At 50.2% G+C, this 23777-nt stretch overlaps 4 protein-coding genes across 6 annotated transcripts; 1 reads left to right on the top strand and 3 right to left on the bottom strand.

Moving 5' to 3' along the window:
- Positions 1-1372: 1372 nt before the first annotated feature.
- LOC117188327 lies at positions 1373-2628 on the bottom strand. Of its 2 annotated transcripts, none has more exons than XM_033391987.1 (3): positions 2309-2628; positions 2005-2231; positions 1373-1943 (listed from the first exon to the last, which is right to left on the bottom strand). In XM_033391987.1, the coding sequence occupies exons 1-3, from the start codon at positions 2385-2387 to the stop codon at positions 1626-1628; spliced, it is 624 nt and encodes a 207-aa protein (XP_033247878.1). In that variant the 5' UTR covers positions 2388-2628; the 3' UTR covers positions 1373-1625. The 2 variants fall into 2 exon arrangements, with proteins under 2 accessions (XP_033247878.1, XP_033247879.1); XM_033391988.1 differs by having other exon boundaries at positions 2005-2210; positions 2309-2625.
- A 1972-nt stretch (positions 2629-4600) lies between these two features.
- On the bottom strand, positions 4601-7620 carry LOC117187919. The gene is made up of 4 exons (XM_033390874.1): positions 6055-7620; positions 5745-5977; positions 5284-5677; positions 4601-5221 (listed from the first exon to the last, which is right to left on the bottom strand). The coding sequence occupies exons 1-4, from the start codon at positions 7516-7518 to the stop codon at positions 4712-4714; spliced, it is 2601 nt and encodes an 866-aa protein (XP_033246765.1). The 5' UTR covers positions 7519-7620; the 3' UTR covers positions 4601-4711.
- Positions 7621-7789: 169 nt separating this feature from the next.
- Positions 7790-12971, top strand: LOC108158463 (condensin complex subunit 3). Its single transcript, XM_017290753.2, has 7 exons — positions 7790-8242; positions 8334-8510; positions 8577-9394; positions 9453-10998; positions 11063-11620; positions 11704-11865; positions 12286-12971. The coding sequence occupies exons 1-7, from the start codon at positions 7982-7984 to the stop codon at positions 12832-12834; spliced, it is 4071 nt and encodes a 1356-aa protein (XP_017146242.1). The 5' UTR covers positions 7790-7981; the 3' UTR covers positions 12835-12971.
- Positions 12972-13120: 149 nt separating this feature from the next.
- On the bottom strand, positions 13121-23300 carry LOC108158461 (activated Cdc42 kinase-like). Of its 2 annotated transcripts, XM_017290749.2 has the most exons (8): positions 23282-23300; positions 23011-23080; positions 22535-22922; positions 21385-22470; positions 20616-21319; positions 20315-20555; positions 13711-15033; positions 13121-13641 (listed from the first exon to the last, which is right to left on the bottom strand). In XM_017290749.2, the coding sequence occupies exons 1-8, from the start codon at positions 23283-23285 to the stop codon at positions 13450-13452; spliced, it is 4008 nt and encodes a 1335-aa protein (XP_017146238.1). In that variant the 5' UTR covers positions 23286-23300; the 3' UTR covers positions 13121-13449. The 2 variants fall into 2 exon arrangements, with proteins under 2 accessions (XP_017146238.1, XP_017146237.1); XM_017290748.2 differs by lacking the exons at positions 13121-13641; positions 13711-15033 and adding an exon at positions 16404-20098.
- Between the last annotated feature and the right edge of the window lie 477 nt (positions 23301-23777).

Below are 23777 nucleotides of genomic sequence, written 5' to 3'. Positions count from 1 at the left end.
CTTTTGGCTACAAAAATTATCCGATCTGATCCAGACTCAGCAATCTGATAGATATGGTCATTATCTATGATTCTGCGTTTTTAGTTTTCTCGAATAGCCAAATTTTGTGGATGCAACAGATTTTCGTCCTTTGTGGGGGCGGAAGGGGGTGGGGCGAAATTCTGAGATATACGTTTTATAGTGAGATCTAACAGAAGTGCGGATACCAAATTTGGTTACTCTAGCTTTAATAGTCTCTGAGATTTGTGGATGCCCCAGATTTTCGTCCTTTACGGGGGCGGAAGGGGGTGTGGCGAAATTTGGACACGAAACGGTCAAGGTCCGATATCACAGGAGTGTGGATACCAAATTTGGTTGCTCTGGCTCTTATAGGTTCTGAGATCCTTGAACTCATATTTTGCAATCGGCAAAACCGACCATGAAACCTGTGTGTTAGAGAGAGACAGAGCGAGAAAGAATAAAATTGTTTTCTTGATTCTGGCTATAATAATTATACGATCTGGTTGAGATTTTACACTGTAGAACATATAGTCATTCTCTACGACTCTGCGTTTTTGGTTTTATCGTATCTTTAAAAATGTGGATGCCACCGATTTTCGTCCTTTGTGGGGGCGGAAGTGGGCGGGGCGAAGTTTTGAAATATTTTTGTAGCAGTGACATATCACAGAAGTCTGGATCCAAAACATCGTTGCTCTAGCTCTTATAGTCTTTGAGCACTAGGCGCTGAAGGGGACGGACGGACGGACGGACGGACGGACGGACGGACGGACGGACGGACGGACGGACAGACGGACAGACAGACAGGGCTCAATCGACTCGGCTATTGATGCTGATTAAGAATATATATACTTTATGGGGTCGGAAACGATTCCTTCTGGACGTTACACACATCCACTTTTACCACAAATCTAATATACCCCAATACTCATTTTGAGTATCGGGTATAAAAACAAAGTACGAAATTTGTTTTTAGCACTCATTGATTGCATAGCTTCTGTTGGACTAGATCATTCCTACCATCTTCTTACTGCTCATATATTGTACTGAGCTTAATGTTGTAATTCGATTGGGTTTGAAAAATGTATTATACAACAAATCAGTGGTCTCTCCCTGGTCTACGGAAATGGATGTTCAGCATTGAGTGGCTTATTGTAAGAGACCCTAAAGCCTCAGTATGAGTGCGTTTGGGTTCTGCCTTTTAGATGATCCGCGCTCAAGAGGCTGATCATGACGCTCTTCAAAAGGAATGTTTAACATAAATAATAGTTTTTTATGTCACTGCGTTTATATACGCGCTTATGAGTTTATATGTATGTATATATATCAGAGTATGCATATGCATGGGTTCACTACAAAAAAAAACCACGAGATCTGAGGTGAGAACAGTGTGTCCATGAGCTCACACTGTAGTGACAAAATAATCATTTATTATCACACGGAAAGATCATGGATTGAACTATCTACATACATTCATAAAACGTATAGCATACGTTTGCTTACAGGATCCGAAATCTACTTGGCTAGGAAATTAAAGATAATAGTAGATTTGAGCAACATTGGGTTCGTTGAGTAAATTCATTGAGGTTGTACCGCGCAGATCTACGGGCTGCGCTACACGCCCGGAACTAGTGCTGCTTGATGAGGACGTGACCGGAGTGCCTCTTGTACAGGACCAGCGATATGTTGATCAGAAAAGGAGCAGCTAGCCAGAACATACGCGTGCCAATGCCAGTGGCCTCGCGATGAAAGATGCCCGAGGCAGCACCGCGGCCCGTATTGCAGAAGGACTCCTCGCAACAGGAGGTGCAGGCGTAGAGCTTTGTTCGCTCCCCGATGATGATGCAGCCAGGCTCGCAGTTGGCGACACATCGGCGATCCAGGGACCACATCTTCGGAGAGCTCGTGGAGTTCTCTGTGCTGGTGGTATAGGAGAACCGCTTGACCTGAGGCAATAGACATGTAGTGTTGTCTGTTTAATGGCTCTCTTTTGTGACTGTCACTCACCATGCAGATGAACTCCTCGCCTTGGCACTTCTTAATCAGAGACGAATCATTGCGCACCGCCACGTCCACGCAGGACTCGCCATCGTCCATCGTGTGGCATGCGTAGCACCAGAGCTTGTTCACCCGTTCGATGGCCGCCGCAGTGCGGTGGATGTGCCCCGTCAGGGAGGTGCTGGACCCAGACCCGGGTGAACTGGTGCCCGTGACTGTCCGGGAATGCAGGAATTTTAAAGATTATTGATTTTTCTCTTCTGCGGCTGCTGGTGAACAAGGTCACATCGCTCCAAGGAGCACACACACTCACCATTGTTGACGCAGGCCGTAAACACAATGGACGAGATGGTCAGGAGGAAGTAGGCGAGCGTGAGGAGCACTCGGCACATGGTGCAAGCCACCAGCTTCTATTTAATCTACGCTGGTGTTACAAATGCTCCGCCAACAGTCGCTTGCATGTTTGTTGATATTTTATCGATATATCGATATGGGACCTTATATTATAAGGATGTGCCATTTCATACATCAAACGTATCGCAGAAAACTAAATCCCAGGTTATTTGGCTCATTATGAGCCATGTTCCAGTCCCACCTGAACGATAGGTGGCCAGGGCTGAGGGCGACGCGCCATCTATCGGAAGTCCAGGGAGGCTCGATGGTGTATTGGGACATCGGGGGGAGCTGGAGCCGTTACTGGGGATATAAGGAAGAGAATAGGATTAGTTATATGTATTAGTAAGGGAAAAAGGGATAAATAGGAGTGAAAATATTAGAAAACGTGGATTGGATTATGGAAATCGTGGAGCGTGGACGTGGAAATTTGAAATTTTGTGCTTAAAACAGAAAGTTTGAAGTGAGTACAGAAAAGGCGGGCGATAAAATAGGTTGTAATGCAGAAAATTTTACTAACAGCCGGCAAGGAATATAGCCACCAGAACCGGGCCAGAAGGTTTCCTGGAGAGGGACACTGGAGTTCGAGAAACTCGACTGCAGAGAAGAAGGCTGCCCAACGGAACCTGAGTGAGTTCGTTCCAGTTGCGCGTGTGTGAGCCAAGTAGCGCGGGACGTGTGAAGGGGGAGGGTGAAAGAGGACGATTTAGCTGCCAGGGCGATTCTAGCCACACCGCACGATCGTTGCATCGCCTTCCAGTGCGTGCCACACGTTTGGTCTCATTCACCAAGTAACAACCCCGAAACCCTATTCACACACACACACACGCGCACACGTATACACGGACCTATATAAATTTAGGGCTGACCGGCCACGGCCAGCGATCGCCCGCGTCGTTTGAACTTAAAGAAAAAAACACAATCCGCACTCCAAACACCGTTCCACATTAAATGTTATTTTGTTCCGTGTGTTGTCCTTTATTTAGTAATTAGTATTAGCTTAAACCGTTTAACGTACATTGAAAAAAAATATGTAAAAACACCAACACCTTTCACGAACCTAAATCTGCGATCAGCTGTTCAGTGCCAGAAGATTAACCCTTAGTGGGTGACGCGGGGGTCCCATCAGTCCACCGTATTTGGTCGAGCGATTTGTGGAAAAATATTGTTTATTGTTTATGTCCCGGGGACCCTTAACAAGAGCTCTTGGTAGGTTAAGTCTCCGTAGGGGCCCGAGTTAAATTAACTCCCGTAAAACTGGATCCACTCATCTACACATATTCCATTACGTATGGGTGAGGGTATCCCTGTTGGTTGAACGAAATTTCAGCAGTTATTTCCTTGTTTGCCTTTGTGTCGAACGTTTTGGTGTTTCTTAGTGGTTAGTGATAATTTTGAGTATAGCTATTTATTAATGAGAAAGATGAAATTGTCAATTTACGATTTTTAAAGCTTGGATATATATTGAAGCATGATGCATTAAATTTAAAATAGAGGGAGGACGCGTGGCGTAAGCCATGGATTACTACAGCCGTTACCGTTCCAGCAGAGGGTGGCCAAAATGAACGTTGTGTTTGGTCACAGGTAGGGCGGGCGCGCGAAGTGATAACACCCAAGCTTCACCCACTTGATAGCCGTCTGTTTATGATTTTCTTTGTTGTTGTTAGTTTGTTGTTAGTTTTGATGTCCCGAGAAGTAGTATGTCTCCTTTTTTGTCTACATTTGGCAGGCAAGGGGAACTACCCAGCCCTGGGGTCGACAGCTAGCCGGCATTGCCCTCTGGGAAACAAGCCAAGTGTAACAGCCAGCCAGCAGAGCAACGCTTTGCATGTGTTATATTTTCGGTGCGATATTTTTTTGGACGATTAGATTAATAGAAAGTGCTTACCAAATCACAGACCCAATTGCCTATTATATTCCAAGAAGGAAGAGTACGCAAATATTTCACAGCTCCCTCTCAAAATTAAATAAAAATTATTGAATTTTCCGATATATCGATATATTAATATTTTAAAATTGATATATTCGATATGGCTATATTAAAATTTATATAATTTAATATATCGATATACGATATTTTGTTAAATTTATCCCAGTCGCTTGTTTATTATGTCCATGTGTCGCCAGGACGAATGCCAGGCGAAGGCGCAGTGGACGAGGACATGCGCAGTGGACTGTGGATAGGACTAGCTGAGACCAAAACCACTGATTCTTTACTGATTCCCCTTTAATAAGCTCGATTACAAGCCCATTCGATAAATGGTGCCACAGGAAATTTTGAAATAGAAGCTGGAAAAAGGATTAAATAAAAAAATCTCAGTGATCAATAGAGGCGCAGATACTGCAGTGCCTGGCGACTCTGCATCGGATACAGGTCGCCCACGTTGTACATGAGATCGACGACGTGGGTGGGGCGCAGCATGCGCCAGGGCATAAACTGGAGGGTCTTCTTGTCGCAGTGAACATCCTTGTCGATCTCCAGCGGCATCGGCACCTCGTTGTACAGCATCCGGCCGTCGACACTGCGCTCCAGGGTGCAGGGCAGGCCGATCTGATCGGCCAGTGCCTTGAAGAGAATGGCGCGCTCAAACTGGCAGCCACTGTGCACCATGCCCAGGGGTATGAAGTTAGTGTGGTAGACGTAGCGCAGTTCCTGAAGGTGGCATCGCACCGCGTGGCGAGAACACTCCTCCGTCGAGTTGAGGTCGAGGATCTTGAGGTTATCGTTCATCACATTGTGCACGACCTCGGCAATGATCTTGGTGCGCTTGGCCACGTTATCAAAATCGATGGCGCTGCGCACCTTTGGCGGATTCTCGACCAGGCCGTGCATCTGTGAATCATCAGATGGGACATGGTTAGCAGTTTGTTATGGATTAGATGGGATAGACCCACCATCAGGGTTTGATTAAGCGTCTCCAGATATTTGGGTAGATGGGGATCGGCAGGACGCTTGCAGTAGCACCAGGTATGATCACCGGCACCATCGGACATCGGCAGGCAGAACGACGGCACTCTCATCAGATCCGCCTCATCCGCCTCCACTCGGTCAAAATTGACCACCAGAACGGCCTCCAGAGGAGAGCAATCATTGCGTAGAATGTCCTGGAGAGTGCGGAAGTCGTCAAACTTTTTTCTGGACACATAAAAGTCTTTGCCGGCAGTGATGTCGGTGAAGCTCAGGCAGTTTCTAATGCAGAACTTCATCGTGGGGCACTTAGAGAGGATGGTCTCGATGGCCGGTCCCCAGGTGGACACGCAGAAGGCGTGTTTCTGGAACAGCATCAGGCTAAGATCGGGATTGGGATAGGAATATGATAATGCAGGGGGGGTGAGAGTAGTTGGGAGCCGCTTACACTTCCAGAACGCCGCGGTCTATGTAGGCGTCGATGAATTCGCTAAAGCGCGTGGTCTGCAGAATGAAGTTGGTCACCGCCGTCTTGACCAGATTAGAGAGCGACTTCAGAGCCCGCTTGATGGAGGACACAATGTAGTTCTCAAGCAGCACCTCACGAACATCCTGCTCATCGACGATGGTGCACAGACAACGGAAGATGTTGTTCACGAGAATGGAATGGGCATAGGAGCGCTGTGGAAGTGGGTGAAAAATGCGTTATAGATGCCAAGACACCACAGAATGAGAGTGCTTCCTGAGACTGCCATTACCATCAGAAGTTGAGCAATCTGCTCGGTGAGCGGACGATGCTGGCCCAGGACTGTTCGGTACTCCTCGTTCTGGGCCAAACTCTCGACGATTACCAGCAGAGAGAGGATAAAATCAATGGAGAGAGTAGGCAGGCCCTGCTGAATGGTGGTGGTCAGGACTCCTGGAATGTCCAAGTCCATCAGCTCTCCAGCCGTGTCGCGATAGGCTCCGGTCAGGAGGCGATTGATAAACTCGGCTGCCTGCTCCCGGGTCTTGATGATCACCTCCGGGGACTGGAAAATGGACACTAGCTTCTGCAGAGCCCCCTCATCAAACTCGGTCACAATTCGACGCAGTGCGTCCGGATTATCAGCCATGCGGTTGAGCCCGAGGATCACGAAGGTGGCCGGTGCCGGGTCGTTCTCCATGAGGCAGCCGAGGAACATGTCAGTAATCTCGGCAGTGTGCATCCTCACCAGATACTGCACGTACTTCGCAGTTTCCGCGAAGATGGATATGATGGTGCAGCGCAGCTCAAGGGACAGGATATCGATTTGGTCCTTCAGGTGCTCTACAATAAGGTCGAAGAGGTTATGCTCGAAGAACAGCTTGGTCATCTTTTCCGACCGGAGAGCCGTGGCCAGCACCTCAATGATCTCGACCGCATCCGGTCCTTGCGGATCTTCGCAAAATGCTTTGACTAGCTGCTCCAGGACGTGGAAGCAGCGATGCAGCGGCTCAAACGCACTCTGGTCGCTGGTGTCCACCAGGAGGGTCTTCAAGACTTTCAGGGCCGCAAGCCGAATCTCCTGGTATTTGCTGGTCACCTCGCAGATAATGCGATCGATGGGAAAGTCGGGAAGAGTGGTAAACTCCAACATCTCCTCTGCACTCTGGATCAGAAGGATCTTGTGAACGGCCTCGATGGAGTTATGAATGGTGTCGGGATTCTCGGAGGTGGCAATCACTGCCTTGAACTTCTGCAAGAGCTCCAAGTTCTCCACAATTTCCTGGGCCACTTTGGGATCACGCAGGCACATGTTTAGCAGGTGCGAGAGATATTCTATGCAGAAATCGTCAGATTCCTGCAGGTAGAATCTATAGGCAACCTCCAGGATGCCTTCAGTAGTCTCGGTCTCGAGCGTGTTCATGTCCGTGTTGTCCATTAAGGCGTTCATGAGGTACAAGGCGAAGCGTCGGATGATAACGTTATCCGAATCAATGAAGATTTTCTTCTCCAGCAGCACTTCCAGCATTTTATGCTCCTTCAGCTCCAGAACATTCTCGTCCTGGCGCCGCGTAAAGTCCATTATGTGACTGAAGACGGTCAACAGGACGCATTCCTCCTTGGAGCTGAGCAACAGCAGCGCCGTGTCCAAAGTCTTGACGAGGACATTAACCTCGGTGAATGACTTCTCCTCGGACTTTGTGCGGTCCGGGTAAATGGAGCGAGCTTCGTAAACTTTCTTCGTTACTTTAGACATTTTTGTTGAATATTTTTCTGCCGTGTTGTAACGGAATTTGTTTGTGAACTACATTTTTCTCACAGATCACTTTCTTTCTTTCATTTTTAAACAGTATCATTAGAAAGTAAACAAACGTATAAATTGAAACACCCATTTTTTGTTAACTTTTTAAATTCACAAGCGAATAGGTTGGAAAGAGGAATCAGAATAACGATGCGATATGTATCGATATATATGTAACATCCCTAGCATCAGTCTAAAATGCACTAATATTGCCGCACGCGTAGCGTTCTTTTTGAAATTACAAGCGAATGGGGGTGAAAAAGAAGAATGAGCAACAACGCTACGCTTGTTTGTGTTCCATCGTACACTCACGAAAATTGTACAAATTGTACAGTATAAAGTAATCGAGCAGTATTAAGTTAGTGAGAGTGTGTTGGCAAATTAAATTGAAAAAAGAAAAAGGAAAACAAATCACGAAATGCCCAAACTAACGGCAAAAGCGAAGCCAAAATCCAAAGCGGCGGCAGCAGCCGCATCAAAAAAGGAGGCGACCAAGAAGAACAATGCCGTTTCGGCCGAAAAGGAAAACGAAATGGAGATTAGTGATCCGACCTCCGTTCCCATCCGGGAACAATGCAGAGGAGGCGCGGAAGCCATGTACACAATAATGCGTCACGCGGAACTCACGGAGTCACTCCACAAGCGCTACGAAAATGAGCTGCAGCAACTGTACTCGAGGGTAAGGAACAGCGTCACTGGGCTGGCTAGCCAGCTGGCTCAGCCGATTAGAACTCATCCAATCCAACTATGAATTGTCAATTGCCTTGCAGATGGGCCACCAAGAGTTTCTGAACACATTCATCAATGTGCTGAAGGCTGTACTCGAGGCGGAGGAGAGCAGCGAGAACAGTAACAAGGCCCTGTCCTTTTGCGCGAAATTCGTGACCAGCTTCGAGTCGGAGAAGACGCACCCCATGATGACTGAAACATTCCACTGGCTGTTGACAGTAAGGGTCTACTGTACTTTACCATTGAATTTCAATTGAATGCGTTTGTTTGTTTGTTTTTCCCAGACATATTCCAGCAGTCCGTACGTTCGCTATCGGATTTGCTACTTTGTGAATCTGATACTTGAGAAACTGGGACCCAATGCGGCACTCGACGACACGCAGTGCGACGAGATTCTCGAGACTATGCTGGAGCGCGTGAAGGACGTGTCGGCCGGTGTGCGCAAGCAAGCAGTCCTGGCCATGCAGCGTCTCCAGATTCCGGACAATCCCGTCGATCCAGTTGTCTGCGCCTATCAGTTCCATCTGTCTGCGGATCCCTCGCCCAGCGTGCGCCAGTGCATTATCACCTGCATGGGCCGCAACTACATCACGGTGCCCTACATACTTCAGCGTCTGTGGGACGTGGACGAGAAGGTGCGCCGCCATACGTACGTCAACATGTGCAACTATCCAGTGCGCGCCTACAGGGTGGCGCAACGCCTGACTATCCTGGAGCAAGGTCTGAACGACAGCTCGGCCAACGTTAAAAAGACGGTGGTAAACATCATGCTTAAGGCCTGGATCGACTCCTACCAACAGAACTATGCGGCTCTGATAGCGGCCCTCAAGCTGGACTCCAGCGAGGAGGAGCTGATGCGTTTCCGGAGCGTGACCAAGCAAATGTTGCGTGAAATCTTTGAGCAGACCGACAATCAGCAACTGATGGCACAACTGCCCCTCGGTGACGACTGTGAGCTGCATCGATGTGTACCGCTGGAATGTCTCAACGTGGAGCTGTTGCTCTATTGGCAGTGCCTCGCCGACTATCTGGAGAGCACGCAGGCGGACGAAAGCGACCAGGTGCTGCCCGAACTGAGTGTCTTTTGCACCTATGTGAACAAGTGAGTTGAATGAGACCCAAACGAAATCCTAACAGTAAGTGATTGCTATCCATTGTAGGTTCTGTGAGAGCCAGAAACCGGACATGGACAAGTTCGCCCAGATAGAGTTCCAGAACATGCTGCTCTCGCTGGTGGAAATCCTGTACTCGTACGACCTGGGCGACGAGATTGGGCGCAGCAATATGAAGACGTTAATCAAAAATCTATTGAAGGACTGTCTGCTCGACCACAAGATCGTCCGCGTGCTCGTGCGTTGCATGGAGAAGCTGATCACCGACCTCAATGACCGGATGCAGTTCTTCATTGAGATCATCTACGAGACGTGTGACCTTAATACCAAGCAGAATGAGCTAGTGCACGATCGCAATCTGATCAGTAAGTTGCTGGACGACTTGGACACGCCCTCGAAGATGAAGATATCCTCGTTGAAGGTGAAGATCTTAGAGCTGGAGGAACAGGAGGATAACTTTGGGCGCCAGAAGGAGTATATACAGGCGCAGTCCGTGAATGAGGTGAAGATGGCTGTCACAGAGGAGTACACGGAGCTGATCAAACCGCTGCTGGTGAAGCACGGCTTTCTGGACATGCCCGCCCGTCCGAAGCTCTCCAACCAGGAGCGTGTCCTGAAAGGCCTGTTCACCTCATACTATATGGTGGCCTCTCCGCATGTCCAGAAGCTCACTCCCAGCATATGTAAGCTGTACAAGGACTTCATTTGCCGCCATCTCCACTCCTCGGATGTGGACATCTTCGAATGGGCCATCAAATGCGGCAACGCCTACAGTATGTTCTATGAAGCATACACCGAGACGGTGTTCCGGGTTGTATACCATCAGTTCTACAATAGCAAGGAGGTCCGTCTGTGCGAGACCTCTGTCCGCTGTCTTCTCGAGCTGATGGATCACTATGGCATCGACTATGTCGACAAGTTGAGCCGGAAGATAGGTGCTAGGGGGCTGGGGTCTAAGACGTCCAATCGCCGCCAGCTCTATACCGTGCAGGATACATACGACGGGGAGGAGGATGGCGATCAGACAGTGCAAAACAGCGAGCATAGCGTCGACATCATTATGGCGATGGGCCGCTATATGGAAATGGTGGTCGACAAGGGCGTGAGCCTGGCCATAGTGCGAGGCCTTTGTCGCTTGGTCCTGCGCGGCCACATCGACGATCGGCCCGAGGTGCTCGAGCAGCTGCTCAAACGCTACTTCAATCCCAACGCAGAGCCAATCATCAGCCAGGTCCTGGGCATGTTCTTTGAGAACCTTGTCCGCCTCAAGAAGCAGGCGCTTCTGCAACCCTGCCTTCTGCCCACTCTGTGGACCGTCATGAACTGCAGCTTCGACTCGCCGCTGAACACCGTTCAGCCCGATTACGTGGTCAAGTTCTTCATCGATTTGACGATTCAGGAAGCCAGCTCCCCGAAGAGCAACATACACAACAGGATCGCTCTGAGCTTCCTGCACTACATACAGAACTATTTCACCGAGCGCAGGGAAATGTGTCGCCTGCTGGCCAAAGAGCTCACCAACCTCACTGTTAACGTGCTCAACGGACAGGAAGTCAAGACTGAAATACTGGAGATGGCAGACAAACTGATCACGGTGAGAACTTATTATGAATATCCATTGCGGAAACGCTATATCATTCGTTTGGTTCGTTTTTCAGAGCGAACTAGAACCGCGTGTGGTCAAGAACATTAAAGTCTTTAAGACAATGGTCGACGGTAGCTTTAATCGATCATCACGTGAGGCGCGCGACGAGTTGGACAGCGACGAGGAGTGCGACACTGCGACTGTGGCATCTGAAAATGTAGTGCAGTCAGAGCAGGTGTCAGTCCCAAATCCTGCCGAACAAACCCTGACAAATGCATCTGATCCACACGCTGAATCATCGGCTATAGCACCAACTGCAACGCAAGTTTCAGAGCCTATCTTGACCACTTTTGGCACTGAGAATCGAGTAGGACAACGTTTCCTGCGCCGCTCTCTATATAACTCGAGATGCTCCAGTGATAGTGCCACACTCGGGGAAACAGTGGAAACGGAGGCGGCCGAAACATCCAGAAGAAATCTCCGTCGGCCGCAGATGAAGCGACGTCTAGAGCTGGCATTGGCGAGGGCTTCCACGACCCCGGAGAAGCAGCCGCAAGAGCAGGACGTTCATGAGAGTTCAGACGAATCTGATAGAAATGAATCTCTGCAAAGTCCTGCCCGGACAGACAAGGTATGTGTTGAACGGCCCAGGCCCTTTCTGGCAATTGTACATCTGGGAATAGTAAATACATAATTCGATTTCTCTCCTTATAGTCGGACACATCTGAAGTAATTGAGGCCTCGCCCACCTCCGAATCACCCAAAAACGCGACGGCACGCAATGCCAGCCACCTGCGCCTGCGCTCGTTGCGTACCAGATCCGCTGCCGTAACAGCATCCACGTCAACATCCTTCACTGCCCCCACAGCTAGCAAAGTGAGTACCTCGCGCCTGCGCTTGCAGCTCTAGGCACTGAAGCAGGGAGACACGCAACACAAGTCAGAGAGACAATCAATGAGGTTACTCTTTACGAGAGCACAAAATTTTTTAGTTTAAGCCGAAAACTGCAATCTATCAACAATGTTTATAAAACTGAAACCCAAACATGTTGTTTCCTTTAAATGCCGCACGCTGTTTTTTTGTATCATTACATCATTGTCTATGGACTGAAGAACCCCCCCACCTGTTCGAAGCTAGATTTTTTGAAGCATCTCATATCGTCATCTAATATCTGATAGAACTAGCCAATTAGCATAGTAATCCTATTTCACAATGGGTTCGACTGGCATTTTAATTTCGCTTAAGTTTGTTACAATTTTTTTGTATTTTTTTTTGTCCTTTCGTTTTGTTTTCAAGGTTCGCAAGGTCCTGCATCTTGAGACTCCGCTGCGTAATGGACGCAAGCGCGTCATAAGACGGACGCCTTCAGATCAAAGGAAATCCAGCCAGCGTTCCAGCAATTCGTTGGAGTCGCCCTCGAGAAAACAGCCCCGCGTCGATGAAAAGACGCCGAGGAGAGAGCTGGTGTCGCAGAACACAGGCAGCCCCACGGACAGCACGTCCTCGGTGAAAGAGAATCGAGTTCCAGTGGCAGTGATAGCCAGACCTCCAGAAACGCAGTCAGCGGCAGAGTCCGTATCGGAATCGGAGCCATCGACCTCTAGGCAATCATCGACGAGTTACTTGACTAAAACTCTGTCCTCAAGTACCCCCAGGGTGACAACACGCCGTGCCGCACAAAAGGAGAGGATCAGCAGCATGTGCATGACACGCAAAAGAATGTCCCTCGAAATGAATCTGAGCGGTGGAAAGCTGAAGATGTCCACGCCCAAGCGTATGACGCGAGTCGAAGTTCAGCCTGCCACTGAAGGCAGCGTCACTCGCAGCAGCAGCAGGCGGAAATAGCTAATCCAAGAATCATTTGCATTCGATGCTTTTCGTTCCGTTTTCGGAACGGATTAGAGTTTTATGTGCATTGGTTTTGTGTATAATATGTGTAAATTAGATAGAAATAAATATTAACGAATCGTTGAGTAATTTAACCCAGATTTAGATTAACATTTTCCAAGCGAGCATGCAAGGGAACACGGAAGCTTGGAATCTTTCAGCGTCATTATATCAACGCTCACGCAGTTCAGTCTCGAAAGGGGCGTCCACTGTAACCATTGTTAAATGTAAGAATAAAGTTTTCTTCATAAAAAAGTTTATAATTTATTGAATATATCCATAAAGAGGTGTGTATATTTATATAAATTTATATTGACGTGGGTCATGTTGATCTTCACGCAGGCTGCGCATGGATAAATAAGTACATGCTGAGATTCGATCGATACCTTTCGAAGCAGTAAAATAATGAAGGAGATGTTGTATCGATTGCGAGCAATTGTTGAGTTAGGATAGATCGTTCTTAACGCTACAAATGCTTAAAATACGAGTTGAATTGGCGACAAGGATTACGAGATTAAGGCCACGGCGATCGTTTAGAACAGGAAAGGACAGTAAAGGCTGGATGGGATGTGTCTATAGTTTAGGGCCATTCAGTTTGTGGGCCGTCGTGTGCAGATCCCATTCGTACTGCTGCAGCGCCTCGAAAGAGGCTTCCAGGCTGAGATTGGCCTCGCTGACCAGGTTCTGCAGCTTAATCAGCTTGATGGACTTGTGGACGTCCCAGTTGATGAACTCCAGGGCGCCCAGGCAACGGTTGGGCGTGCTCTGTAATGGATAATCGTAAGTGAGATTCAAATTGCATTTTCTGGCTACCAAAGTGACCATTCGACTCACATCTTTTCCCAGGACTTTCACCATTATCCTCACTTCGTCGGAGTCCACGCCCCGCTCGCATCCTTTCGGCTTCTTGTCGGAGAACTCCAGCAGATCCTCGCAGCTGACAGAGTTCGAGTCGGCCAGCCGTGCTGCCCTGGCTGCAAAGTACTCGGCCTCGGTTTGGGATTTGCTAGAGCCGCTTCCGCCTTGACTGCCAGAAGCGCCAGTATCGCCAATGGAATTGCGACTCATGGCCAGATTGACGGAAGCTCTTACCTTCCTGAACAGAGCATTCCCTGCCAGCTCGTTGTCTGCACTGGAAGCGCGACGACTTGTCTCTAGGGCGACATCTGGTGACGCCTCCTGCTGCCCCTGCCCCTCCTCCGACTCGAGTGCACTGGAGCTGGTCGCCTTCCGACCGCTCTCAATGTCCAGGTTACGCAGCTCGTCGTCGTTAACATAGAGGCCGGTACGACCGGAGATCTGGGTGGCCTCGAACTCCGTATCCTTGCCCTTGTAATGCTCCTTTTGAATGGAAAAGTTATAGAAGCCATCGGTGACATCGGGCGACTGCAGGGCGCTCTCCTTGCCGGAGTCAGCCTCCAGAATGGATTCGAACTGCAGCGATGCCGTGTCCGTCAGACCAGCTGCATCGGCCGGCAGCAGCTTGTCCAGGTTCTGGTAGGTGTGAGCCGGCTCGCTGCCCACGGCCGGCATGTTCTCGTATTCCCTTTCCGAGGGGCGCACCTGGCGCCTCAAGCTACATGGTCGGACGGCGGCCACCACCTCGATGGACGTGCCTGGCTGCGAATGCTGGTGCTGGCCCGAGGCCTGTGCACTCCTGCCTGGCTCTTCGCCTGACTCTCCAAAGTCAGCCAGCTTGCTGAGCGTCCGCTGCAGGCCGTTGGCCGGAATGATCAGGGGATACTTTCGCACGTGCCTCTTGGTGCTGGTCTTCACCTGCTTCTTGCCCTCGCGCGGCGGCAGGGGAATGGGATTCGGACTCGGATTGGCTGCCTGCGCTGTCTCCGCTGCCTCTGGGAACTTGTAGGTGCTGTGACTCATGTAGCTGGGACTCTCGCAGGCGTCCAGCGAGTTGGAGTTCTCATCGTTGTGCCTGCCCAGCGTGGCGGTGGCCAGCTCCATTTTGCGCACTCGCTGGGCTGCTCCGCGCGTAGGCAGGGTCATGGGTCGTGCGGCCTGATGCAGACTCTGCAGGTCGAACTCGTCGGTGTCCATGTGCCGCAGCAGGGTAGCCGCCGGACTGGGTCCGATGTCCAGCATTCCCTTGCGCTCGATCAGGCTGTTGTAGGCCTCCAGTCCCTCCTTGCCAATGAGCGCCTGTGTTTGCGCGGCGGGGGGAGAATCGAATTCAATAAAAAATTATACAAAATAATTTAAATGATAAACGAAAAAGGAATGGATGGTATAGTAGAGTATAGTTAGAGCTTTAGAGGTGGTCTGGGTGTGGCTGTTCTAATCGACCCTCGGAAGTGCGACCCCCCGCATTGAATTTCACATTTAGTTTTCGTTTATTGAATCCCTTTAAATATGCACAACGTTTTTCTTTGTTTTTGATTACCAATTAACTTGTTTGGTTCTTGGAATCCAAACAAACTCAAACTCTTTGCTTTCGATCGTTTTTTAGTTAGGTTTCGTTTCGTTTTTGGGTTTGGTGTTTGGGGATTCCGGTTCTTGTATAATATTATAATACTCGAGTATATTTTGGGGTTGAAACGCTTTAAACGAATAGTTTAGAATATCATTTATGTCATATAGTATATAAGTGTATACATATATAGTATAGTTTAGGTTGATTTAGATTTAGATTTAGAGTTAGATTTAAGTAGGTGTATATATAATCTGTATATGTATATATCTCGTATAATATTATCGATTTGAGTTAATCCATAAATGCATAGAATGCGAAAATCTTGTAATAAGTATAATCCATATAATATACGAGTAGGTTCTTTGTGAGGTTATCAAAAATTTTGGACATTTATATCCATTCCCATGCATTTGAAGTTAATTTTTTGTTCGTTTTCTTTTTGAGGGGTTTTCTTTGGGTTTTTATACCCGATACTCAAAATGAGTATTGGGGTATATTAGATTTGTGGTAAAAGTGGATGTGTGTAACGTCCAAAAGGAATCGTTTCCGACCCCATAAAGTATATATATTCTTGATCAGCATCAATAGCCGAGTCGATTGAGCCATGTCTGTCTGTCCGTCTGTCCGTCCGTCCGTCCGTCTGTCCGTCCCCTTCAGCGCCTAGTGCTCAAAGACTATAAGAGCGAGAGCAACGATGTTTTGGATCCAGACTTCTGTGATATGTCACTGCTACAAGAATATTTCAAAACTTTGCCCCGCCCACTTCCGACCCCACAAAGGGCGAAAATCTGTGGCATCCACAATATTGAGGATACGAGAAAACTAAAAACGCAGAATCATAGATAATGATCATATATATCAGATTGCTGAATCTGGATCAGATCAGATCATTTTTATAGCCAAAAGGAACAAATCAATTTGCACTGGCTACGCAGCACCCGACGTCACGCTCAGACTGATTTTCTGTCTCTCTCTTTGTCGTGTCGTTTAATATTAGCGGCGTCTGCCGGAGGAGAGCCATACTGACTTAGTATCGGGTATAACTGTAGAGTTGCGGTCTCCGCAGCAACTCACAACGTTCCCCCGTCGTTTTTTTTGGTTTTTTGGTTTTTATTTAGTAAGTTTAGTAGGCAAATAATTCCACGTCTCATACGATATTCTAGGGCTTTCGCACTTTTCGTTTAGTTTGTAGTTTAAAGTCAGCTTTAAATGCTTCTATTTTGTGTTAGGTTTTTGGGGGTACCGCTTCTCTTTTGGTTTCATAGAAATGCAAGCTTCAGGATATGGCACATAATATGGCTTTCGCGAGTAGTAGTACCTCTTGGTGTGGACAATTTTCTGTTCTGTTCTGTTGTCGTTTTGTTTTGTTTTTCTATATTTCTAACGATTGCCAAAGGGTATGTGTCTGTGTTGTGTGTATCTTCCTATGTCTGTGTGTTAGAGGTCTGCAAGAATGGGGACCTTTCGATGAGTGCACTCGAGTGCACAACATTTAAACAAAGAAGCACGACAGAATATACAAAGTGGCCTTGCAAAAGCCTTCGAGTAGTTTCAATGTTCTTCGGCCTTGCCATTTCCTTTGCTAAATGCCCCACTTGCACTCACAGAAATGTGAGTTTTTAATGTGTTCCTCGCACACAGATTCGAATGCACTCTTTTGGACTTATGTTCTAAATGTAGCCCCGCAGATCTCTAGTGTGTGTGTGTGTGTGTGTCTGACTTATAGTTATCTCTCAAAAAGGTTCGAAAACAATTGAAGAACCCATTGGTAATTGGTAATTGGTAATACCCTGTTGTCTAGTAGGAGGTCTCTCTACCTCTGTGAGTATATTTTCCAGTGGTTACCTCGCTTTGCCTTGTAATACTGTTTCCGTCAACCAAAAGCTTTTGGGGCTTAAAGAAAAAAAAATATCTCTTTCAGTTTCCGTTTCCGTTTTCCTATTCGATTTGGAAGCCAAGCCTTTTCGTTACTCTTTGTTTCGCAATATTGGTTTTTGGTTTAGTTATTCTCTATTTCCTGTTTCTTCGAAATATTGGGTGAAGTGAATCGGTGCATCGATGAAAGCGATCTATTGATCTGATGATCTATGACAGCGGTGGGCAGGATTTTTGCTATCGAAACTCAGTCTGCCTCGTCAGGCACACGAAATGTGCTTTGTTTTTATATACTTGGCCATTCGCTTGTGTGGGAGCGATGGGAGGAGCAGGACATGACCACCGCTGATGTATGATTTATGATGATGCGGTGGATAATACAACGGATGGATAATAGTTAATGAAATGGAATGGAAGCCTGTATGTAGGCATGCTGCTAGTTCTGCTGCTCTGCACATTATTATCTGTTTGGAGAGGTCTTGCGGTGTTTTCCTGTAAGGCACACTCTACTCTCATTCATATCGATTCAAAAAATTCAAATTCCAAAAAATATACGTATTTATCGCTGTAAATATTTCTTCAATTTACTTTCCGCTCTACTTCCGTACCGCTCCACGAACCAACCGACCGCCCATCCTTCATATCCTTCTTTAGCACCCACCCACCCACACTCACTCAATCACACACACTCAACACACTGACACTGACACTGACACATACACGATACACGATACACGATACCCTCCCCTCCCTGGGCCTTGGCTCCCGGGATCCATCTATTCCATTCCATGTTATCGATCGATCCTATAGAACTGAACCCTAATCGGACAGAACATTGCCAAACAGTAAATTGAGAACATATTTCAGCATTTTCCTTAGTTATGGAGCCGGGCTGGGCGGAATCCGTGGTGCATTGAGCTCCGACTCCGGACGAAATTGAAACTCGTCGCCGCTCTCTGTGCTCGAGGAAGAGGAGCTATCGCTGGATCCTGCTCCCCTTCGGCCGGCTCCCACCGAGCTAATGAGCGGCACCGTCGCATGCAACTGCTGCTTCTGGGGCTGAGACTGTTGCTGCTGCTGCCCCTGCCTCCAGTGCATCTCGTGCTGCTTCACCGACGAAGCGTGAATCTTCTCTGGCCAATGGAATTCAGTGGGCCGCTGGTGCTTCGTATTCGGCTTTCCAGTCGTCCCAGGCGTCAGCAGAGAGCCCATCGATAGCTGTCGCTGCTTGAGCTCCTCCGGTGAGCTTCCCACAAAATTGGTTGATGTGGGACTCTTGCCCGTGAGCCTGCTAATGTCGAACTCATGGAGGGCAGCTCCCCCACTCATGGGTCGCTGTAGGGTGACTCCTCCCGCGGTGCCGGTGCCGGTAGGTCTGTAGGTGGCATGCACGGCCGACGAGGCTGCCGAGGAGGAGCCCGATCCGGATCCCGGTCCCAAATCCGTTCCGTTTGGCGCGCACATGGGCTTCTGATAGGCCATTAGATAGCCTGGCAGCCCGCTGCAGTAATTGTTGCCCGGACCACGTCCACCAAAGTCGTAGATCCTCTCTTCGTACTGGAACTGCTCATAGCCGCCGCCGCCACCGCCGCCATGGCCGTGTGCGGACCCGCCCCGGTGGAAGCTGCGGCGCTGTCCTCCAAAGTTGTAGTGGGGCGCAGACTTGATGCTCGAGTTGGAGCCGTAGATCTGACGCGGCGATATGATGGCGTCCCGCTCGTCGTGACAGGCAGACTGCACCTGGCGGATGAGAGCCGCCCGTCGACGTCTGCTCATCGAAGTATTCGAACCGCCCACCACTCTGGCGCGTATGTCGCACTCGGAGCGGGCCAGACTGGGCTTGGTGTCCTCCTCCTCCTCGCCGCTGGAGGAGCTGGAGTACAGGGTCATGGGGTTGTAGCTGAGCCGCCGCATGGTCCGGGCCCGAATGGAGCGCGGCTTGTAGGAAGCCGTGCGACGCGGCAGGGGAGCAGAGGGCTGTTGCTGTTGCGGCTGCTCTGGTCTGCTGACCTGCCGCTGCATGACGACCCTCTGTGGCGGCTCAGAGAGCACAGGAGAGATGGGGTGGAAACTCTCGTTGAAGGAGGTTGAGCGCTGGCGGTAGTTCTTGGAGGCCATGTAGACGGAGTTGCTGCTGCCCAGGCCTGAGCCCGTGCCCGACTTGATGGGCGAGGCAGAGGCCAGCATTTGCTTTGTGGCGCCGTTTCCAAATCGCTCGTAGCCACCCAGTTCGTCCTTGAGGCTCGGGTAGCCACCACTGGTCATGATCACGGGCGGGGCACTGAAGAGGACCTCGGTCTTGATGGGAAAGTAGCTCTCCTGTGGGCTGTAGCTGGACTTCTGGCTGCTGCGGCGCGACAACGAAATGTTGGTGTCGCGCGAGGCAAAGCCCGTGTCCGGGGTGCTCGAACGCTTGTCTTCCATCAGCTTGGGCTCCGGCCCGCCCGCCGCAGCGGCGGCACTTATCTGAGCCTGGTTGTGCATGTACTGGAGATGCTTGTCCAGGTGGCTGGTGGCCGCATTGAAGTCGAACATGGTCTGGACCCCGTTGCTGTAGCTGTAGACGGCCGACTTGAGGCTGCCGGTGGCACTGCTGATGCCATCGTCCAGGCTGATCAGCTGCGGCAGCTGCTGATCGTTGAGGATCGTGTCGTTCGAGTCGCTCTTGTCCAGCTCCGTGTAGGTGTGCATAAAGTCCAGATTGAGCGCCTTCAGGGTGTTCTCAATGTCCATGATGTTGTCGGTGATGCTCTTCGGCTGCTGCCGATCCTCTGGAGCTCCCTCCAGGGAGCTGTCCAGGTTGAGGGGACGGCTCAGTATCTCCCGCGACTTTTCGAACAGAAAGTCGGAGCTCTCCTTGTCAAAGATGGGCACGCGCAGATCGGCGCCGTTCTTGATCTCGCTCAGCGAGCGGAAGCGCTGCGCGATGGGGCGATGGAGGAGCAAACGAAACAACCAAAAGAAAATGCCAAACGAAAACAGGGAAATGAACAGGGGACAACGATCGTGAGCAGGAGGAGTAGGAGCAGGAGAGCAAAGAGAAAGAGCAAAGTGTAGACGAAAACTCGTGGATTAGAATCTCCAGACCAAGATATCGACTGCTAGCAAACTCGTGGGACCCAAGCTGCGCCTCACCTGTATGTCCGGAATGCTCTGCAGCTCCTCGGTGAAGTTCTTCTTCTTGGAGAAGGGCGAGGCACTTCCGGCATGGGTGGGCGTATGCCCAGATCCGCCGGCCGAGCCGCCGCCGGCGCCCCCAAAGCTCTGCGCTTTGTCGCCGCTGCTGTTGTTGCTTAAATGCGGGAATCGGAAGCTAAACTTGCGCTTAGGGCTGTGGGTGGCCGGGGCCTGGTCCGAGACCAGGTCAATCATCGACCTGAAACACAAGGAAAGACAAATGTGGACCCTCTTAGGCTGAGGCTGACTACCCGCTCACCTGGCGCTTATCTCGTTGGCTATTTCGATGGCATGGTTGAGCATCTTTTCGTCCTTGACAGATATGGGCTTTACAGTCCCCAAGGTCTTCTTTTTGGACAGGAGGCCGTGGCCATGGCCATGCTTGTTGCCATTGGAATCGCCCGGCTTCTGGCCCAGCTTCACCGACAGCTCAGCAAACTCGTTCTTGCTGTTCACCTGCTCGAATCCCGGCGACTTGGGCTGGCCCCCAGAAGCTCCACTTATCGACCCGAACATCGAGTTGATTTCGTCCAGCAGCGAGGGCCCAAAGTCCAGCTTATCGGCGGCCATCTCATCGTCTGATATCTCGTGATACTCGTGCGGATCATCCTGCAGGACACTGCGGGAGCCCCCCCTCGACTGCATGTTGTTGTTCTGCTGCTGCTGGAGGGCGAACTCCAGCTGCTCGTCGTCCAGTTTGTTGAGGAAGAAGGGATTGGTGGAGCCGCTGGCGGCAAAATCAAACGAGCTCTGGCCGTTGGTGGCGATCAGCTTGGGCGTGTGCTCGGCGGAGGGAATGAATGTGGGATTCAAGCTGTTGGTGCCGGCCCCGTCGGGGAAATAGCCACTGGCCGTCTGCAGCGAGTCGGGGCTCGTGGGCGTGGGTGGCAGCAGCAGTGGCGTCTGTTCAATATCCTCCGACGGCTTGTACGGTGTGACTATCTGCTTGGGCACATGATTGTACTGCGAAATGGGTGGACACAGAAAGAGATCAGCTGTGGATGAGATAGAAGACCATCTCTGCTTACATTTTGAGAGCTTCCCAGGAAGGCAATGTCGCCGAAGGTGGCTCCATCGATGCCCACATGTCCGGTGTGCTTGAAATCGTTCTGCGGCTTTGAAATCATCTCCGTGCGAAGCTTGCGCTTGCTGATGCGATGGTCGCTCGCCCGGCTGAACGAGTCGCGATTGGAGCTGGAGGGCAGGCCCTCGAGAAAAGCCACCGTGTTCGAGGGGTTGAAGTAGCCGGTCTTGCCGGTGGTGAGCACTCCCTTCCAGAAGGGTGAGCCCGTATTGCGGTCCAGGACGCTGATGATGTCGCCCTGGCGGTACATCAGGTGATCCTTCTTCGGCTCCGTGCAGTTGACCACCGCCTTGAGCTGCTCGGGCTTCATGTCCGGCAGCTGGTCGTAGATCTCGCCGAACTTGGGTCGCTTGGCCGCGTCATCCTGCCAGCACTTCATCATCAAAGTGTAGTACTCACTGGGGCAGCAGTCGGGCTGCTCCAGGCGCTGAAAGTTGGGGGCATCGATGGCCTCCAGTATCTGGAGTCCGGTTAGGGCGGCCCAGGGCTGGAACCCGTACGAGAACATCTCCCACAAACAGACGCCGTAGGCCCACACATCGGAGGCGTTGGTGAAGCGCAAGTAGTTGATGCACTCGGGAGCACACCAGGCAATCGGCAGCTTTAGGTTCACATTAAAGTTGGTCTTGTAGTAGTCCTTGCCAACACCCAAAGCCCGCGACAGCCCGAAGTCGGAGATCTTCACCTTGTCCTTGCTGAATACCAGAATGTTCCTTGCGGCGAGGTCCCTGTGTATGAGGCGCTTCTGTTCGAGGTAACGCATTCCATTGCATATCTGCAGGGCAAACTCGCAGAGCGTCGGAATTGTGAGGAAACTGACGCGAAGCCCAGAGTCCTTGAGGCACTCGAGTAGGGAGCGCAGGTGCGCCAATTCAGTGACCAGCATGAGCGAATCTGTGGCCAGGACCACACCGTACAGCCGCACAATGTTCTCGTGCTCGATGGAATGCATGATGGCCGCCTCCTTCAGAAACTCCATGGGATTCGACTGCATCCGCTCGCGACAGAGGCACTTGATCGCCACTTGGATCTGCGGAGGGGAACAATCAATGAATCATCGTTTGCGGTGCTACTCACTGCCCACTGCTACTCACCCTCTCGCTGCCATTTGTCCAGACGCCCTGCTGCACAATGCCAAACTCCCCGGTGCCCAGCTGCTTGTTGACGCTGATCGAGTCGGCCGGTATTATGTGCTTGTTGTTGGGCACCTTGCTGGGCGATGTGGAACCGTTCTTGGTCGCCTGCGACGCGGCTGGACTTCCATCGGGGGACACTTGGGTCGATCCGGCCCCATCCTCCCGTCTCACCATCGTGGTGGGGGTCTGCAGCAGACGCTTGATCTTGCTGAGATAGCTGTGGGGAAAGTGCTTCTCGTAGTATTTGCGGAGTCTTCGGATTTCCGGCCTCGAGAGGCCGATGAAACGCAGATCCTCATCCGCTGCATATTTAAATTGAGCCGCGTTCGTTATTTTCAATTCATTTCTGAGGGAAGAGAAGGGGTGGATGTGGAGGAGTAGGAAGAGGAGGATGAGTTTTGGGGGGAACCACATTCAATTTCTGGGTCACTCACTTGACGGCATTGTAGTACTGTTGCAGTTCGGACTCTGTGAGGAATTCGTATAAATCAATTTGTGGATACTCTGGAAACGGAACAGAACAGAGCGGAGCGGAAAATTTAGTTTAAAAATAAACACATTAAATTCTCAAGTCCATAATCTGGCACTAGCCCGCACGCAGGAGCGCAGCGAAATGCCCCTGAGATCAGGGCCTTATCTTTGATGTTTTTATTGCTCCGCGGAGGGAGAGGATGTGGCAATAAATAAGCACTTCAACGATGGTACCCATCAATCCATCCAAAGCAAATCCGGCCCTGGTCGGGACAGCGACAGCAACAGCACACCAACGCCAACGCACTTCCCCAGTGAATTCGTTTGCTCCAGGGGCGCCCTCTCCAGAATGTAAAAATCTCATTTAGCTTGGAGCTCTTTTCCCACTCCCTCCTGCACGTACACACTCCCACACTCACACACACACAAACACACAAACACAAACACTCGCACACCAGCCCTCTCCCATGCGTGAGCACATTGACACAGAATTCTGATTGCCTTGCTGCCCTGCCTGCTGCACCCGCATTTGTCATCCGCCACGCATCGCCTTGCCGCTGTCACCTTTTGTTTGCTGCAAGAGGGCGCCCCCCAACCACCAACTCACTCACTCACCGCTGCATACTGAATGCAAGGGAAGCAGCGCAAGCAACAAATGTATGTACACAGCAGCAGAATTGCTGTTCTCTGCTGTATGGGGCTGATAATAGCCGTCAGGTCAACGTCAACC

This window comes from Drosophila miranda, chromosome 3, assembly GCF_003369915.1.
Source record: "Drosophila miranda strain MSH22 chromosome 3, D.miranda_PacBio2.1, whole genome shotgun sequence".
Taxonomy (NCBI): Eukaryota; Metazoa; Arthropoda; class Insecta; order Diptera; family Drosophilidae; genus Drosophila; species Drosophila miranda.
The sequence above is the reverse complement of the archived record's forward strand: the minus strand, read 5'-3'. Positions and strand labels throughout refer to the sequence as shown.

Bases quoted from the DNA above. Each gene is read 5' to 3' on its own strand.
- LOC117188327 (XM_033391987.1), bottom strand. From the start codon at position 2,387: ATGTGCCGAGTGCTCCTCACGCTCGCCTACTTCCTCCTGACCATCTCG. The intron at 2,232-2,308 runs GTGAGTGTGTGT...AATAATCTTTAA, and splicing joins TACGGCCTGCGTCAACAATG to AATTCCTGCATTCCCGGACA. The intron at 1,944-2,004 runs GTGAGTGACAGT...CTATTGCCTCAG, and splicing joins GCGAGGAGTTCATCTGCATG to GTCAAGCGGTTCTCCTATAC.
- LOC117187919 (XM_033390874.1), bottom strand. From the start codon at position 7,518: ATGTCTAAAGTAACGAAGAAAGTTTACGAAGCTCGCTCCATTTACCCG. The intron at 5,678-5,744 runs GTAAGCGGCTCC...TCCCGATCTTAG, and splicing joins GACCGCGGCGTTCTGGAAGT to CCTGATGCTGTTCCAGAAAC. The intron at 5,222-5,283 runs GTGGGTCTATCC...GATGATTCACAG, and splicing joins CGCTTAATCAAACCCTGATG to ATGCACGGCCTGGTCGAGAA.
- LOC108158463 (XM_017290753.2), top strand. From the start codon at position 7,982: ATGCCCAAACTAACGGCAAAAGCGAAGCCAAAATCCAAAGCGGCGGCA. The intron at 10,999-11,062 runs GTGAGAACTTAT...TTCGTTTTTCAG, and splicing joins TGGCAGACAAACTGATCACG to AGCGAACTAGAACCGCGTGT. The intron at 11,866-12,285 runs GTGAGTACCTCG...TTTGTTTTCAAG, and splicing joins CTGCCCCCACAGCTAGCAAA to GTTCGCAAGGTCCTGCATCT.
- LOC108158461 (XM_017290748.2), bottom strand. The intron at 22,923-23,010 runs GTGAGTGACCCA...CTCTTCCCTCAG, and splicing joins CAGTACTACAATGCCGTCAA to AAATGAATTGAAAATAACGA. The intron at 20,099-20,314 runs GTGAGGCGCAGC...CCCATCGCGCAG, and splicing joins AGAGCATTCCGGACATACAG to CGCTTCCGCTCGCTGAGCGA.